The sequence below is a fragment of the Podarcis gaigeae genome (assembly GCF_964106915.1).
Source record: "Podarcis gaigeae genome assembly, chromosome: 3".
NCBI classification, from domain to species: Eukaryota; Metazoa; Chordata; class Lepidosauria; order Squamata; family Lacertidae; genus Podarcis; species Podarcis gaigeae.
This window is the reverse complement of record NC_139680.1, coordinates 68,844,277-68,863,415: the sequence shown is the minus strand read 5'-3', so window position 1 is coordinate 68,863,415 and position 19,139 is coordinate 68,844,277. Positions and strand designations below refer to the sequence as shown.

The following is a 19,139-nucleotide window of genomic DNA, read 5'->3' as shown; positions in this document are numbered from 1 at the left end:
GCTGCCAAATGTTTTGGGGCAGACATACTGCTTCATTTCCAGTCTTGTACACCCCATAGTTTCCTGCTGAAATCCTGTAACTTTTCATACCACAAAATAACCCAAAGTGGTTGTTATTTTGTCCTGCTTTCATTGAGTTACAGTGTAAGAGGGCTCCTCTAAATGGCAATAATGCACACCCAGGATCACACTCAGTCAGTACAGCAGGAGACTCTTAATCTCAGGGTTGTGGGTTCAACCCCAACATTGGGCAAAAGATTCCTGCATTGCAAGGGGTTGAACTAGATGACCCTTGTGGTCCCTTCCAACTCTGCAATTCTGTGATTCTAACTAATAAAGCAGAATGCAGTGTGGAAAGTCCAGTATAAAGTCACCACTAATGCACATCTTTTTGCATCAGTGTCATGTTGCAGAATATATTCACACACCAGAAGCCACTGATCTGGAGGAGCTCTGAGTTTCTTTTTTTTTAAGTGTGCAGGTGCAGAATTTCCCGCTATTACTCAACCCAGCACTATCATACAATCCTTTTATTAAGCCTGCCCCCTCCCTTACAGATTTGTTGTTTTTTTTTAAAAAAAGATTTCCCCCTCAGCAATGCAAAGTCAATTTCTGAATCTGTTGTTATTTTATTTAACTTCCTTTTGTTCCTGTTTCTCCTATTCAGGGTCATCCACACTTGCATTATGATCATCTTGATGGCCTGTAGGTTTGTATGAAGACCAAGTCCATTTGAAAGGGCTTGTTTGATCACCTGGCAATGGAACAGATTCAGCACCAAACCCTGGGAAAGTGTTAGGGCAGTTTTGAAATTCCAGAATGCTTTCCCCATTCTGCTCAAAGGATGACTTAACATGAAGCTCAAGTGCTGCTCATTACACACATGCTTCTTAAAAAGCAAAACATTTTGCTTTAATCCTAGCTTTAGCATAGTCAAAGAGTAGAAAGGGCTCTTGAGGTTCAACATGACTACAACCCTGCAATTAAAGTCAGAATCTTAAGCACTTATTCCAGAGTAAACTCCATGGAACTCAGTGGAACTTATGCCCAAGTAAAAATGTCTGTGGCTGGGCTTTCAAGCTCTCTGGGCTTAAACAATCCTCAAAAAGATACTTCCAGGGAAGTCCAGGCTAGACTCTACTTGATAAAAATCCATTTCCCTGGAAGTAATTTCTACAGTTTCACTTCTTAAAATCATTACAACAGCCTGTAGCCCCCTGATGGTCAGTAAGAGTTTGCAGTGAAATAAACTTCTGCAACTACATCCAAGCATACCTAGAAGTGACTAAAATATCTGCATTGATCTGTAACCTCTCTGGTTTCTGAACAGCATGGGAAATAGTTGTTTTCCCCTTCTGCTTGATGAATGTATGTATGTATGTATGTATGTATGTATGTAAACTATGAGGGACGTGGGTGGCGCTGTGGTCTAAACCACAGAGCCTAGGGCTTGCCGATCAGAAGGTTGGCAGTTCGAATCACCGTGACGGGGTGAGCTCCTGTTGCTCAGTCCCAGCTCCTGCCCACCTAGCAATTCAAAACCACATCAAAGTGCAAGTAGATAAATAGGTACTGCTCCGGCGGGAAGGTAAACGGCGTTTCCATACGCTGCTCTGGTTCGCCAGAAGCAGCTTAGTCATGCTAGCCACATGACCCGGAAGCTGTACACCGGCTCCCTCGGCCAATAAAGTGAGATGGGGTCCCTTTTATGTAAACTATATAAAAAATCTACCTATTTTCTTTTAATTGACTGTTACGGAAGGGGGGGGCATGTCTTCTTCACTACAATATATTTGCTCAATTTCTCTAGGATTCCATCACCCCTCCCCTGTCCTCCCTAATTCCTCAAGGAAGGTGTCAAGACCCTAATCCTGTCAAATCACTCTGCCAAACCTTTCCTCCGGGCAATGCCAGGTGACAGACTATGCATACACTCAGGAACCGCTTATCTGTGCATATCTCCAGCTCTGCATATTCCCCCCTCCCTCCTCCTTATGTTAATCCGGTGTAACCCAACCTCTCCTTAATGTATTCATGATGTAATCTGTGTAACCCAACCTTTCCTTAATGTATTCATGATGTAACTGGGATGTATTTTGCACTGTATTCTGGGACATGGAGGGAGTTTCAAAAGTTCATGTCACCCCTTTCTCGCTGTTCAATCTCGTCTTGAACCTGTTGCGCAATAAACCTTGGCTCTCCGCATTTTGCTCCTGTCCGGCTGAGCTCATTTTTCTTCCGCAGGGACCCGCGGACACTTAGTCCGACGAGCTGGGTGGCAGTGTAGCCCCGCACCCAGATTTTAGCCGTAACATGACAGAGGGCCATAACACAGCAACAAAAGTCTATACCAAACAATTTCCCCAGTCTGATTCTATTGTCCAATGCAATTTTTAAGTGTGAACATCCAACATAAATATTCTTGGTTGAAGCATGACCCACTTTGCCTCTTGTCCTTCATACAGGCTTTAGTTATCAGTCATCCCACCTCATCTTTTTGGTAGCCATTTATATGAAAACTGAAAACCACTCCAAAGAAGGAGGGAGGGATGTTTGCAGGAGTCAAAGCTTAAAGCCCCAATTTTACTTGTAACAGAATTTCATGGCAGATGAAGATGATCGATTACATGGGATTGGCAGAAATGACCGGCAGAATCCGAGACCAGGGAAAAGAGTCGGCGGAAGAAAATTGGAGGAAATTTAAAGATTATCTACAGAAATATTGTAAAATTAATGAATGTTAGAATGATGTTGGATGGAAATTAAATGGTTACCAGCTGTAATGTAAAGGTGGAATAATAATTTAAAACAAGCTATACTAAGTCGTAACAAGGATTTGCTGAATTAAGAATTTGAACTGGAATACAAAAGGGGGAGGTGAGAGGAGGTCCGGGACATAAGGTAATGGAAATAAGAAATGGGAATTATATTTGTTTTGTTTTGTTTTAATTGTGTATTTGTTTGTTGTTTTTTCTTTTTGTATTAAATTGGAAAACTGTAATAAATATTTATTAAAAAAAACAAACACAAACAGAATTTCATGCCACAGGCTTTGGAAAGATAAGCCTAGACAAACTTACGGATTGCATTTTTTCTTTTTCTCCTCTCCATAAGCCAAGTTCTTGCAGGCTCTGATATATACCTCTAAAATGCCAGATTTGAAGAGATATCTGATGGCAACGTCTATCTCACCACTGACATCAGCTTGCTCAAAGTTGCCAGCCTCAGTGCAAGTGCTGTTAATGCTGAATAAACTACCCTGTAATGAAGAAAATGAATTAATACAATAAAAAAGACATAATTGCTTGCTCTATAGGGTTAACAGTGCTGCATGATAATGTAAGAGCCTTGAAATATTACAACCATCTTCATTTCTTTAATAACAACAACTATTATTATTATTATTATTATTATTATTATTATTATTATTATTATTATATTTGTACTCCACCCATCTGCCATCTTTATCCCCAAAGATAAGCAATATGTTGTCCAATATAGAACATCACTGCATTTCTCTGTGAATTTTCCACTGTTAGATTACAAGCAGTGAATTGCTAAGCTTCTACAATCTAACACAGTGACAAAAAAACTGAGTTAAGGAAGAAGTGTGTGTGTGTGTGTGTGTGTGTGTAATATCTATAACTTTCTTAAATTATTTTTCTATAATTTCCCCCCTTAACTGAGTTTTCTGGTCACAGAGTTTTTGGTTAAGAGTTACTTTTCCCTTAAGCTGTTTGCATATTTCCTTCCGTAGTGAACATAGGATAAAAACAGGATCACTACTTACACTTAGTTTTCCTGAAGAAAATAGGTCACTTATGGCACTGGATGGAATTAGCTCTTCACTGGATTTCCTTTTGGCAGCAACTCCATTGACACCTTGATCTCCACTTATGAGCCGTTGAAGACTTGGGGCATCATTTACCTGTAGAGAGATGTACTAATGGGTTTCTATTACTTTCCTCAATTAACTGTTCTCTGAAAATAGCTGCCCACTCCAGCAAATTGCAGCAGGTACAAGACATGCTTGTACCTGCTGCAAAAAAAAGGGGACGCAGGTGGCGCTGTGGGTTAAAGCCTCAGCGCCTAGGACTTGCCGATCGAAAGGTCGGCGGTTCGAATCCCTGCGGCGGGGTGCGCTCCCGCTGCTCGGTCCCAGCGCCTGCCAACCTAGCAGTTCGAAAGCACCTCCGGGTGCAAGTAGATAAATAAGGACCGCTTACCAGTGGGAAGGTAAACGGCGTTTCCGTGTGCGGCTCTGGCTCGCCAGAGCAGCGATGTCACGCTGGCCACGTGACCCGGAAGTGTCTCCGGACAGCGCTGGCCCCTGGCCTCTTGAGTGAGATGGGCGCACAACCCCAGAGTCTGTCAAGACTGGCCCGTACGGGCAGGGGTACCTTTACCTTTACAAGACATGCACTCATGCAGTGTATTCTCCCATTTCAAAGGATTTCCCCATGCACTTCAATGGAGGAACACAGATTAGCAAGGATATTCATTTACAACCATGATTACCCCTCCATTAAAGTTCATAGGGCAACTTGCAGTTCACATGAACATTTCTTCTGATTTACATTCACTAGCCTTGGGGGGATCGGTGGGAAGGGAAATAAAACAAGTAATTCCTAATTATAAATCATCACAATCAAGAAAGGAGAAACTATGTGTATTTTATTCCATTCAAAGAATCTTCTGTGTTTTCTGGGAGCAGAATTAGCAGAGTTTACTTTCAAGTGCAGAAAGCTAAGCCCCGTGTGTATATTTGCTTGTAAACAGGCCTTTTAAATATACTGAATGTATATCCAACTGAATACCCTGGATGAAATATCAATGGCAGTGTCAGACAGGCTTCTCCTCTCCTTCTTTGGATCCATTGCTTGCCCATAATCTGTTGTTAGCAACCCTTTCTCGGCTGTCATATCATTCTGGGACTTTGATATTTCTAGAATTAATAAAAGGAGAATTAAAAAAATAAAAAAACCCATCAAACATACTCAGTTTGTTTATAAAGTTCATCTATGGTCTTGTACACTACTTTGTACTATGCAAAAGATAATAATAGATTCATAACTGAAAGCATGGCTGATATTTATGATACAATGAACACACAAAATTGAGGTGTGAAGGAAGGGTCAGGTTTTCAAGACCTGATATAAACCTACTAATAAAGAAATCAAAGTATTGCCATAAACTGGGAATGTACAATACCCATATTTCCCCTAGGATTAGTCCCATATAGGTGAATAACATTATTCCATTGTATGTAATACTGTCCTTGTCACAAAGAATATCAGAGACTACATGTCATTTTGATACCGGAAGACAGGGCCTTGAGCGCTTTTAAGTCCACAAAAGAAAGGAAATTCTGAGTCATGTCTGACTTATGAAACCATTCCATCATTACCCTTTATAACAATCAATATTTGTTTACCCATTGCTTGCAGTAAATGGCCCATGAGACACACAAACAGTTAAATCAAATCTGATCATCTCCTGTAGGAAATGAAACATGTCTGTTTAGTTATTATTCACTGTCTGTGCCCATAAGGTGGGTTGAAGCTGAGGGGCAGCTGCTGGTGGAGCAGCATCATATAAAAGCTTCTGCTTAGAGCCTCTCCACAAAAACACAAGGTCAGATATTGTTTGATGCTCTGATGACATTTCCAACATGGGTGATACTGGAAAAGAGCTTAAACAACTGAAGTACAAAATGCAGAATTGATTACAGAACTGAACCAATGAGTGTAAGAGCAGAAAGTGTATTATGTCCAACAATCTGTTTTCTACAGCAAACTTCTGTATTTGTTATAACAATGAATAAAAATGTCAATTGCAGGGAGGGGAAATCTTGTTCCAGACATGCTCTTAGGCAGTGTATGAGCTATACCTTTCAAGCACATTCAAGGCACATTTCCCCCCTCAAAGAATTTTGGACACTGTAGTTTGTTAAAGGTTGCTGGGAATTGTAATTCTGTGAGTCTACAGTGTCCAGAATTCTTTGAGGAGAAAAATGGGCTTTGCATGTGCTAAGATACGGGATGTATGCAGCCTTAGAGAGGCATATATGAAATCTTAATTTACAGGACAGCATTGGAATTTACATTTGAAGAAACTGGCTGGAATACATCACATTAGGTCACCTCAGCTTTAAACACAACACAGCTAGAAGTTAGTTCCATTTCAGTGGAACACAGTGCTTCAAGAAAGGGGTTCTCTGTTACTGACAACTTTGATGCACAACAAGTCTGGAGTACTGAAAACAGGGATAATGCTAACTGCCATTACACTGCAGTAGTACCTACTGTAAGTTTTCAAGTTACACATAGGGTAGTTATACATACGGGTCACATTCAGTGTTTTTCTAAAAAAAATGTTTAGAGGTACTCTCATTTTCCTACTCATATTGAAATACTGCCCCTCAATGAGGCCAAACCTAGATTCACAAAATGTTTAGGAGTATGTGTACCCCTGTGTCCCCCCAGAAAAAAAGCACTGGTCACATTGCATAGTGGTTTTCAACCAGTGTTCCACAGAGTCTGGGGTTCCCCAGAGGTTTATCTTGGATTAGTTGACCAATAAATAAAAAATAAACTCCAAAACCCCACACTAAGAAAAACAGCTTGTTCTCCATTATCAATTTTTCATTATCATGTAAGAGATGCAGCAACAGAAAGGGTTGGCCGAGTTCTAGCTGGTCCTCTTGGTTTATGCAAAGTGTGTGTGTGTTGTACAGTACCTGCACACCTATTCCTGAGTATGCACAAGGCTATTTATTTATTTATTTTTTCTGAAAATGAAGTGGGACAAAGCTTTCCAGGTACAAAAGGCAATGTAAGGTAAAGGTAAATTGTAAAGTCCAGTCAAATTTGACTATGGGGTGTGGCACTCATCTCCGCTTTCAGGCCGAGGGAGCCAGTGTTTGTCTGCAGACAGCTTTTCCAGGTCATGTGGCCAGCATGACTAAACCGCTTCTGGCACAACGGGACACCATGACAGAAGCCAGAGTGCACGGAAACACTGTTTACCTTCCTGACACAGCTGTTCCTATTTATCTACTTGCACTGGTATGCTTTCAAACTGTTAAAACTAAGCCCAAACCGTGGTGGCCTTGGTATGCAATCTAACAATAACTAGGCACAACTAAGGCCCAGTTCTCACATCGTGATTGAATGCCCCTCCAGTGGGGGGGGGGGGGCGCGTACATATAGATACATAGAAAAATGTCATTTCAGGACCAAAAGAACTCTGCTGGATCAAATCACAGGCCCATCTAATGTAGTATCCTGCTGGCCACATGCCTCTTGTAAGTTCACATGCAGGGTTTAAGAACAACAGTTCTTTCTGGTTGTTGCTCCCCAGAAACTGGTATTCCAAGCTATAGTTCCTTTGAATCTGGAAATTTCATGCAGCCATCATGTTAATAGCAAGGAAGAAATATAGGAAAGAACCCATTTCTCCAGTATTTAGCTTTCTGCATACATGGGGGGGGGGTCCCGATTACGGAGAGGAATTCAATCATGTCAGCCTCCAACTTGCAACATTATGTCGTACAGTTAAGGTACAGGCTTACCACTTCACTAGCTCTACTAGTGAAGTTGAAATCAACTGAGTATTTGCGTCAGATGTGCAATCTATTCTTGAGGACTGAACTCAAGTAAATCACTTTTGCCAGCTTGCAGCAGAAGCTGGCTATATACAGTAGCAATTGACTGGCATCCATGCTGTTACCAAATAATGTTCCCTGGAACAGTTTTCAACTTTTGAAAACCTCATTGTTATTTTCACTAAAATTAAGGTGCTGAATGAATACTTCAGAGCATAAATAAACAAGCTGCACCTTAAGCAATTAAAAAATAGCCAGCATGTTCCAAACACAATGTGGGAGGATCACAATGTAAGTCTAAAAAGTAGTACTGGAATCAGAAGCAAGTGTGCCTGTTATTTTCAAAAGTTTGCCATGGGGAGCTGCTTCCCTTCGTGGACCTTGGAGAAAAAACCACCAACTCCTCTACTTAGAAGAGGTTGAATTCTCCCCTCTGCTTTCCATTAAATGGCCTGACCCATCCTCTCAAGCTGAAACATTTTACTGCTTGCTTTAGAATAGCAAAGTCCTTAAGAACACTTACTTTTTATATGTGATGTAAATGTCAGAAACAGATTTTCCATAGACCTGTGGAAACTTTTAGTCTGGTCAAGTTCCTGCAATACAGGGTGAAAATAAAAAGATAAAAGTGATAAAAGAAGGAGTTGTGTTTTCAAGGCTTCTCAAGTCACATGCTCTTAGAAGCCTACCAAAACAAAAAAGTGCATGTGTGCAAACATTGCTATCATATCTGTAGCTAAGCAATTAAGGGAAATGTTTTGGCATGACTTGAGCTGTCTGTGTTTGCAAAAAGGACACACAGGTCAGTTCAATCCTTTTGCATCTACCACAGCACAAATATGCTGTAATGATGTTACAAATAAAAGCAAGTAGCTTATCAAATGGAACATATTTAGGTGAAGAGCTGCAGCTCGGTGGTAGATCATCTGCTTTGCACGCAGAAGGTCCAAGATTCAGTATGGGAAACCCTGCAGAGAGATTATTTGACACTGATTGAACTACTCTGATTGCTGGGGCAGTAATTTATTGATATATTTACTTTTTTGTACATATAGCCTGCCCTTCACTGAATGGTCCCATGGCAAATTACATAAGATACCACATTTTAAAACAATATACAGCTTTCGTTAAAATCAGTAAGTTAAAGGGCCACAAAAATTCACATAATCCCCTGAATGGCAAAAACAACAATACAGCAGGAGGGGGAAAACAAGGGTAAAGAAGTATATCTTTACCACTTGCCGAAAGGTATGCAATCTGGTGCAAGACGCATCCTGGTGGCTTATAAAGAAACAAAAGTAATCTGTATTGCAATCCTATATGTGCCCATTAAAAAACAAGTCCCACTGAATTCAATGGTGTTTACGTCCAAGTGAGACAATATAGGATTGCAGCCTTCACAGCCATTCAGTCAGTCTTCTGCTCCTTGCCGCTGGTGTACAATAGGACCGAGTCAACCTTCTTCAATCATCCCTATTTCAAAAACATTCATATTTATCTAGAAATTAACAAACGAGTTCAGTGGCGCTTACTGCTAGGACTGCACTCTGAAAAACATAAAATGCACTCAATGGCACAAGTCTGTCAGGAAAACGAAAATTAAAAGAAAATGTGCTAAAAGGGAATAATTGTGCTAAAAGATGTGGTGCTACATTGAATTGAAAGATAGAAGTATACATTACCACTGTATTATGTTCACTTGTGGATTCAGCAAATGGAGGGGGAGTTGGAGGAACCACTGATATGTTACTGAGAATTTAAGGAGAACAGAATTTTACCATAAAGATGTAAGTTCATTTCTGACATACTGTATTTGCTATATCGCCTATACTCCATTTTAAAACCCATCAACCACCATTTCAATGAGATCAATCACCCAAAAAAATCAATAAAAATATAATAGCATAAAAATAATCACAAAAATCAATCAAAGCAGAACAGCACTAGACATTAGAGACCAACAATGTTATATTTAATGTAAAGGGTAAATAAGTTTATTTTAGGGAACAGAGATGGCTGCAAAATTAATCAATTGTTTACGTGTATAAAACAGAAAGCAGATTATGTTAGAAGTAATTGGATGCTTTAAAGGTTACTACAGTAGGTAACAGTAGTATTTCTTTAACAATGTTTAAACAATACTTATTGGCATTTAAATTTATACTTATATGGTTTATGGTTTATATTTAATAATGCTGGAATATATTTATTTATAAATTAGGTGGAATATGAAAGGACAGTAACTCGAATTTGTAAGCGCACTATCTTATCATTCCCTTTATTGTGTTGATCATTTAATATAATAATAAAAACCATGGTAATAAATAATTGTAGAGATTAAATATGAAAGGAAAATAACCAGGGGAATGGCAGACATTCCTAGAAAATGAATTTCATATCGGAGGTGACAAAACTTGTCATACTATAAATCCCTCTCAGCTTAACCTCCAAAACAGATAAGATCCGTTAGATAATCTGGTGCATCTATTGACTGTGAAATGAAGTATACCATCACAGTATTGGATGCAGGTTCTGTATATTTTGACATTGGAACGAATTCTGTAGGCTAAGTCATGGAAAAATACCCCAAAACTGAGCAAAGCAAATTTTATTAGGAAGTTGTGGGAACAACTAACATTCTGAGGTTAACAACATTGAAAAATAAGGAAAAATACCCTGAAATATTATACAGATAGAATCCTATGTCTTATTACTTTACAAGAAAATCAAGGATATTGGGAAGTCAGATAAATTATATGTTGCTGTAGAAAATGTTGACATTGTACAACAGTGTACTAAAATGTAAATAAGAATTTTATTTTACTGTATAAGGAAAAAAATGGTGCAAATAAACATTTAAGCCACTTTATTCTTCTGTTATTGTGCTATTACTAACTGTAATACTGATTACTCTTTTGGTTATTTTGTATTACATTGAATAATAAAAAAAGTTTTGCTTATGTTGTATCATGAAATCTTTTGAAAATAGTGGGAAAGGGAATCTACCCAATATTTATTCAGGAGAACTAAGGCAGATCCTGTGATATTTACCATCAACTAAGGGCCTAATTTATATGCAGAGTTAAGCATTTTGCTGAGAAGTGACTTTTCAGCCTTAATGCTTAACTTAAACATTCAATAAGCATTCCCCCTACAACATATTTGCTGCTTGTCTGTCACATTCCTGACAGTCTTGGTATTTACTTTTAACCTTTACTCTTTCAGCAGAGCAAGGCATTGAGCAAGATTTTACTGAAAATTAACAAACCACTTAATCTGTCTCAGGGTTAAGGGCCACCATACTAATGTGTGAGGTCACAGCTAGCGGTCTGGCAGCGCAGGTGGGGGTGGGAATCCCTGCTCCACCACACTGTGAGCACTGCAGTTCCCCATGTGATCACCCCAAGAAGCCATACCACAGTGCCACATAGCGGTATCTGGCTGTACTGCAATATTGAGGGAGGCAGAGCTTTGGATGGGCATGGCTGTAATTGAGTCACAAGCCTACTAGGATCAAAGGAAAGCTGGCATAATTCCATGCTGGTCTTCCCCAGGATTTAGGGAGCGAGATCAGAGTTGTTGAGTTGGGGTTTTTTGGTCGATCTCTGGAGATCAACAAGGATTGACCAGGGACGGCCCGCGATCAACGGGTAGATCACGATCAACCGGTTGGACAGGCCTGCTATATTAGATACAGGATTGACTACACCACTGTAGCTAAAGTGAGCCCATATAACAGGCTTGCCTGTTCCACTGAACAAAACTCTCACTCTGAGACCCCCTAAAAAAAAATCATAGAAAGCAATGAGAATGTAACCAGGACATTTTGCTGTCCCAAACCACTGGTGTGTGATCCAATAGATGCCTCCCATAATCTTTGCAGTGTTGCACGAATTGTCAGCAACTGCTCATGAACTGGGCCTTCCGTCACATATCTTCTGAGATGCTGCAAGAGATCTTTTGCTACCTATCGAAAAACTGGCTGCTCCTTCACTAGCATCTCAATAAATATCACAGCCTCCATGACAGTACCTTGGCTTGCTTGTACGGTGGGACTTTGATGAACATACACCCAAATGGAGAACAAGCTGACTGATCTGAAGCGTGGAACCACATGCTACGAAAAACATGGGGGCTACTAGCGAAAATGGGAGCCCTGCGCCAAGGTCCCTCTTCTTCCTCCATAACATCTAGTGCAACTTGCCTTATATGACCTAACAGAATCAAGTGATTCTGCCTCATAATTGCCTACTAATGAGAGTGGCAGGGAAACATACCAAGTAATGACAACAAGACATGGGATAGGTTGTACAGGACATTATAGGCAGCAGGTAGATAACTTGACATAGGAATAAAATAAAATAAAATAAAATAAAAAATTCCTTCCAGTAGCACCTTAGAGACCAACTAAGTAACTAACTTGACATGGGAATGTCATTTTTGGTGGCAGCCTTGCTTTTATTATATTATTACTTTTATACCCCACTTTTCTTCCAAGAAGACATTCATGGTTCTTCCACTCCCCATTTTATCTTCACAACAACCCTGTGAGGTAGGCAAGGTTGAGAGACTGTGACTGCCCTAAGGTCACACAGTGAGATTCACGGCTGAATGGGGATTTGAACCTTGGTTTACCAGGTCCTAATCCAATACACTAACCACTACAATATTCAGCCCCTGCTAGGTTTTGTACTATGCTAACTTGTTTTAAAAGCACAGCAAAAGCACCAAAATTAGTTTTAGATTTCTGCTTGTTCTATTGCAAGCTTTTAAAATTAAACCTTGGCATCTGCAGGTAGCTTCAGGGGGCAGATTATTTTGTACTGCACAATACACTCCTTGTACTGCATCCACCTCTCTAGGACAAGCTCACCTTCTTGTCCTTACCTTAGTAGTGCTTGATAAGAGTCCAAGAGCTTTGCCCCAGCAGTTTCATATCTACCTGTGAAGCAAGAGAAAGAAAAAAAAAACCTCACCAAGGTCATTTGCTAGCAATAAAATTCTATTCACAAACCAGTTCTTTGTCACAATTTTATGTTATTTATTGTTGTCAATATACTTCAATTTTGCCAACCCTTAAAAGTGCTCAAGAGATTCTGTGACCATTTAGAAAAATGTAGTTTTACATTTACTTATTGGTATTGATTCAAAAAATGTACAATAATGGATGGTGGAAACTTAAATTACAGCTGAAAAGTTCAGTAATATAAGCAGCACAACACTATTTTAAAAATTCAATTGATTTATTGAATTTACATTCCACCCTTCCTCCCAAAGGAGCCCAGGGTGGCAAACACATTTGCAATTTTAAAAAAGGATTCTAAAACAGGGAAATCATTCTAAAATAGTTGCAATTAAAATCATTATTTCATTCAATGATCTCCGGGTTGCCAGAAACAGTATTCTTCACCTGCAAAATGCCTGAGTAAACAAGAATGTTTTCAAATTCCTCCTGAAAGCTAACACTGACAGAAAAAGATGCACCTCATTAAGGAGGGTATTCCACAAACAGGGAAGCACCTCTGAAAACGCCCTGTCATTACACAATTTCATTTGTGTGCAGGAACGTAACTCCCACATAAGAGGGGGGAGGGACACGTAGGCCTGTTGAAATAAACAGGCTTAGGTTTGTTGATTTTAAAGGGTCTACTCAGAGTATGACTTCATTGGCTATCACCCAACCTGTATAACTAAGTACCAACTATGTAAATCATAGTATTAAAAAGAATAATCTTTCTGCTTATAAAATGGTGGACAATCAACTAAGAGCAAGCGATCCTTCTGTCATCAATCATGTGTAACAAATGATGAATTGCACAGATATATATATATATACACACACATATATATATATACATACATATATGTGTGTGTGTATACATATATAAGCACAGGGCATTAATCTCAATATGCTTTTACAGCTACTTACAAAGATAATAATTCTGCAATAGATCAATTATTAACACTGTATAAAGTAAGTCTCTGGCACAATCAACAAAATTGTTGATAAAAAATATTTTCTCACAATGACTGCCTGAAATTTCAGGCCACGTTATGCCAGCAAATAGGGAAGTGGTTGCATATTTTACAAGAACCCTGTTGCAAGCATGCTCTTAATTCACTATCTTATGTCTAAAGGACACTTCCTGCCCTTCCTCATGTGCCAGCATAGGTTGGAGGCCATTAAAGAAATGAAATGAGAAACAAGCAGACTGTGCACATGTTCTTACGGGTTGTACCCAATGCTGATCTGTTCCACTTGTGCTAATGAACTTCCCACTCCTCTCCTCTGTAGCCCCCACTAACTCAAAATCTGTTCCATATAATTGAGAGACCCTCCAAAGCAGATTGAGGGGCTGCATGCTTTGTGTGCAGAAGATCCCACATCCAATTCAGTCAACAACAATGTCTAACTGACAGTACTAGTTTCTAAAGTTTCCTATTGAAATATTGTACCACTTATGTCATAAGTTTGTGTTGTCTTTGAAAGAATTACCATGGACTGATTGGTCACAGAGGCAATTAACAGAGAACAACAGCTATAATTTTGGTTTATCACTGTTAATTTATTCCTGCTCCAAGAGAGTCACAAAATAGGAACATTGGCTGTAATCCTGCACCCAAACAAGCCAGTTTGAATTCCACTGACTTCTATTGATTTATGCAACCCAAGCATGTGCAGGACTGCAGATTTTTACTGGATCAGCTTCAGCATGCTTTCAAATTATAGTTACCAGCCAAGCACTCAGACTGTCTTTCACCAATAGAAATAAACTCCAGTAAAATGATCTCATATTTTCTTTTCTATACATTTCTGTCTCATTCTCTAGTCTAGGGCAAAGAAAGCAACATCTCTCTGTGCAAAACTATTGGTGAGGCTGTTTAGCGGTTTCATTTGAATTCTACAAAATGTTGACATATGGGCAGATGAACTTTCTGTTGTAAGTCCATAACAAATCATTTTTAAAATGGCACTAATAATATATATAATAATTAACCGCTTCAGGACTCAATAATACAACAAAAAACCAAGAGGGAGTAGTATCTGAATCTGTAATTTAACACAGCATCGGTATCAGTTCAAAAGAAACAGTTATTCTTAGTAAGAGTTTACAGCCAGGGTAGAGTGCATTGTAAGGGACACGGGTGGCGCTGTGGGTTAGACCACAGAGCCTACGACTTGCCGATCAGAAGGTCAGCGGTTCGAATCCCCGCGACGGGGTGAGCTCCTGTTGCTCGGTCCCTGCTCCTGCCAACCTAGCAGTTTGAAAGCACGTGAAGTGCAAGTAGATAAATAGGTACTGCTCCGGCAGGAAGGTAAATGGTGTTTCCATGTGCTGCTCTGGTTCGCCAGAAGTGGCTTAGTCATGCTGGCCACATGACCTGGAAGCTGTACACCGGCTCCCTCGGCCAATAAAGCGAGATGAGCGCCGCAACCCCAGAGTCGGTCACAACTTGACCTAATTTGTCAGGGGTCCTTTACCTAGAGTGCATTGTAAGGTAAAGGTAAAGGCACCCCTGCCCGTATGGGCCAGTCTTGACAGACTCTGGGGTTGTGCGCCCATCTCACTTAAGAGGCCAGGGGCCAGCGCTGTCCGGAGACACTTCCGGGTCACGTGGCCAGCGTGACATCGCTGCTCTGGCGAGCCAGAGCTGCACACGGAAACGCCGTTTACCTTCCCGCTAGTAAGCGGTCCCTATTTATCTACTTGCACCTTGACGTGCTTTCGAACTGCTAGGTTGGCAGGCGCTGGGACCGAGCAACGGGAGCGCACCCCGCCGCAGGGATTCGAACCGCCGACCTTTCGATCGGCAAGCCCTAGGTGCTGAGGCTTTTACCCACAGCGCCACCCGCATCCCTAGAGTGCATTGTACTTAGTTAAAATTATTTTTATATTAAATTTGTGTAATGCCCTTCATCCATAGAGCCCAAAGCAGTTCACAACACAAAAATACAAGATAAAAAACACAAACAAAATACATAATAAATAACCCCTTCACTCCCACAACACATCTAAAAGGGTATCAGATGCTAATCAGACTAAGGCCTAGTTGAAGAGGAACACTAATGCCTAGCACCTAAATACTTCTACATTGTAGCCAAAGGTAACTGTTATGTGCTCATATATTTACTTACTTATTTACTTACTTACTTACTATTACTTATTTCCGATTATACATATCTTGCTAAGAGAACAAAATGTGAAATAAAAATAACAGACCATCAATTTATCTTGCATTTAATAGTGTAGCTTCCTGCTACTTTTTAAAAGCATTACCTTCAGCTGGAAATTTCTTTGATCGCTGCTCAAAAAACCACTCGCCTGCTTTCACTTTAAGTTCCCTGCAAAACAAAAACCTTTTACTGAAAGATTTTGAAAATCACCTGTAGGCTCATCACAAAAATTCCATCACTACCGCATTGGAACCTCAACTATTACATAACCCAGAAGGACATTCCAGAATATGCACAAAAATAGAAAACCCATAGAATTTGGTACTGGGCATAGAATTCAACTTCCTAAGAATCTTAGCTTTCATTTTCATTTCATTTTTTAATTAAGTGAAAAAGACCTATGTGGTTCTAGGCTTCAAATATACACTACATTACAGGAAAGAAACTCCCATCCTACTGAAGGTGCATGCAAAGGAGTCCCATGGCTCCGACTACCAAGTGTTGTGTGTTAATTCCACAGCAATATTGCCAGTGTGCCCGCTGTGTGAACCTCCTTAGACACTGCCTTGTCGCACGGAGGGGGGAGGTGAGCCCAAAATTTGATGCCCCCCTAACTAGCCCTTCCACTACATTCCCAAACCTGGATAAGTGAGGTGCTGGGGCCGGGCTTTGGGAAGGATATAAGGCTCTGGCAAAGTTCTAAAGCACTCCCACCTCCTTCCCAAAGCTGGGGAAGCGCTAACTAAGCTTTGGGAAGGTGGAGAGAGGGCGCTAGGACCCTGACAGAGCCCTCAGGTCTCCTTCCCAAAGCTCAGCACTTTGCTTACCCAGCTTTGGGAAGGTGGTGGGAGGGCTGCTGTGGTGTGTGTGTGTGTGTGTGTGTGTGTGTGTGTGTGAAATGTTGCCAAGGGCCTCCAAAAAAGCCCTTGAGGGCTTCATGTGGTCCTCTGGCCGTGCATTGGATCACACTGTCCTACTCCCCACCAAAGTATATGCTGCCTCTGTCTCCTTCTTCCTTGATAGCAGAGGGCTGCTGTGAAACCCCTACAGACCTGATCCTCATGACATATGCAACTAAGGCATAAACACCCACAACGCAAATATTACTGAGCAATCTCTCTAGAATTTCTTACTCATGAGCGTAGCAGACAGTGCATTTCCACAGGTAGCGATTCCAGGTGATGCGACATCTGGAGCATACTTGGTGACTGCACCCATTGCACACTGCACCTCTGTTGATTAGCACTCCAAGAGGTTTCTGACAGCGAGCACAAGACTTATATTCCAGGTTTGTGTTTTTCGTCCCTTTCCATCGAAGTTCCTGCAGCTGCAGCTTCAGTTTCCTGTTCTCAGCCAGAAAAAAATAAATATGCACATATTTTATCAGGTGGGAGTGAAAAAAATGAACAATTATTCACACTTATTCTCTAAGTAGCTGCATGAATTCACTTTCATTAATAATATGCTGTAATTTGAGTAGCCAATGTAAACCAAAAACAAGAGGTTAACCTGTAATTTCACCTTCCACCACATTTAAATAATATAATACCATGCTGAAATAACTCACCTATGGAGATGAGTGAGTGCAACTTCCTTCTGTGTTGCTTTCCTAGATAACCACCTTAATTTTAAAAAGGGGGTTGGAGGAATTTACTAGTGAACCTTCCTACCATACTGAAACATCATAATTGCTTTCCAAATCTTGCTTAGAGCCCTTGGCAGGAACTTGGAAAAACTCTAGCAGGTCAACGCTATGTGCTTGCTGTGAAAGATATGTCTGGATTAGACTGGAATATAGGCTCACATTTTAATGCCTGGAATATAGGCTCACATTTTAATGCCTGGAATATAGGCTCACATTTTAATGCCTGGAATATAGGCTCACATTTTAATGCCTGGAATATAGGCTCACATTTTAATGCCAGCATCATATGAATGCTGGGGGGGGGGGAGGGGAACTGCATGCATGAGGAGCATGCACAATAATCACCCATGTGAAAACACCCTTAGTGCAAGGAGTAGGGAATGTACAAAACTACTGTAATAATAGTCATGACAAAGCCATTCAATAAATTTCTTCCTGCAAAGTATTTAATCTAGAATTTAATCATTAGAATGGTCTAACAAAGAATCTGAGAAAAGGACTTTAGCAAAGAATAGATGAAAAGAAGAAAATAAAACAGGGAGATGCAATGGCACGCTGTATTCCAAAATGGCCACATACCTTATTCGTTCTTCGTCCACCTTTCTCAACATTTGATCACGGTTCAGGACATCTAAAACAACTTGTCGTTCCAATCCCTTTAGTACACTAAGGTCAAGTTCCTGAGTCATTTTCTCTTCTGATTCTTAGAAGGTTTTTATTTGTTTGTTTGTCTGATTGTTTTGTTTTTTAAAGAATTTTAATCTTCTTCAGCACCCCTACCAAGGAAAGTTGGAGCTTAAAGCTAGGGGCAGGGTTCAGCAACCAAAAGAACTATGAGTCCCTTTAACTGCTTGCATACATCTTTCATCAGAGATACGTTTGAACTGTGTCATAAGATGGAAGGGAGAGGAAAAGAACCCTTTTCCATATACGCCATAATTTTCAGTCTCATCACCTGCTGAAGGCACTTTCTTTGCTGGATGAAGGCAGTTTATTGTCTTGTATAAATAAAATGACTTCAGGCTCCCAATTTGCTGCTGGTAGTTTCTAAACTGATAAAAACAAGAGAGGTTTGGCTTAGATCCACCATTCTGCAAAGAAAATTGGGGTATGATTCAAGCTGATAGGCAGTAGCAGGTGTAAGGGGGAGAAACTCCACCTCCATTGCTTTAAATTCACAAATTTCCTATTAGGAAATTAGGATTGCATTTCTTAGGAATGCAGAAAAAAGTACAACCTACTTCTCCTTTCTTATTCTGCAGTAGATCACTATCTCCTACTTTTCCTGGAAAACAAAAGCTACATCCTGTCAGCATATCGTTTCATAGTATGCTTGGGCCACAGTTGAGCTATGAAATATGATTCATCATCTTTCAAACAGCCTCATTACAATAAGCAGCATTGCCCATCAGCATGTTACTTACCCTGGTGTAAAAAGGCCTGTATAAAAGTCATTTTGCTTATGTGGATTGTGCAAAAGATAATGAAAAATGAGAATAACAATAATCCAAATAATAAAAGGTGTCATGAAAAAATTCAGTTGATTGCCTCCTAGTCAACCACAAAGATAAATATGCCTTAACTGGAATACGATGCCCTCTGACTGCTAGCTGTTGAACCTTTTATCCCATGGAAGTAAAACTAGTATGGTGTGAAGGCGAGATGTTCTAAAGTAAGTCTTTACTATCAATCAATTATTTATAGGCTTTAAT

The 19,139-nt window shown here is 40.1% G+C and overlaps 1 protein-coding gene across 8 annotated transcripts in view; it reads right to left on the bottom strand.

Moving 5' to 3' along the window:
- Window positions 1-19,139, bottom strand: part of SYTL3 (synaptotagmin like 3) — a 34,532-nt gene that overhangs the window by 11,043 nt on the left and 4,350 nt on the right. For 5 of the 8 annotated variants that reach the window (XM_083732448.1, XM_083732454.1, XM_083732451.1 and 2 more), the window contains 9 exons: window positions 18,007-18,479; window positions 16,916-17,125; window positions 15,886-15,950; window positions 12,494-12,548; window positions 9,289-9,355; window positions 8,130-8,202; window positions 4,818-4,945; window positions 3,791-3,928; window positions 3,081-3,259 (listed from right to left, as the gene is read on the bottom strand). In XM_083732448.1, coding sequence (XP_083588574.1) covers window positions 3,081-3,259; window positions 3,791-3,928; window positions 4,818-4,945; window positions 8,130-8,202; window positions 9,289-9,355; window positions 12,494-12,548; window positions 15,886-15,950; window positions 16,916-17,125; window positions 18,007-18,116 — 1,025 coding nt within the window. In that variant the 5' untranslated portion in view covers window positions 18,117-18,479. The remainder of the gene's footprint in view (window positions 1-3,080; window positions 3,260-3,790; window positions 3,929-4,817; window positions 4,946-8,129; window positions 8,203-9,288; window positions 9,356-12,493; window positions 12,549-15,885; window positions 15,951-16,915; window positions 17,126-18,006; window positions 18,480-19,139) is intronic. The other 3 variants (XM_083732449.1, XM_083732453.1, XM_083732452.1) reach the window with 1 other exon arrangement.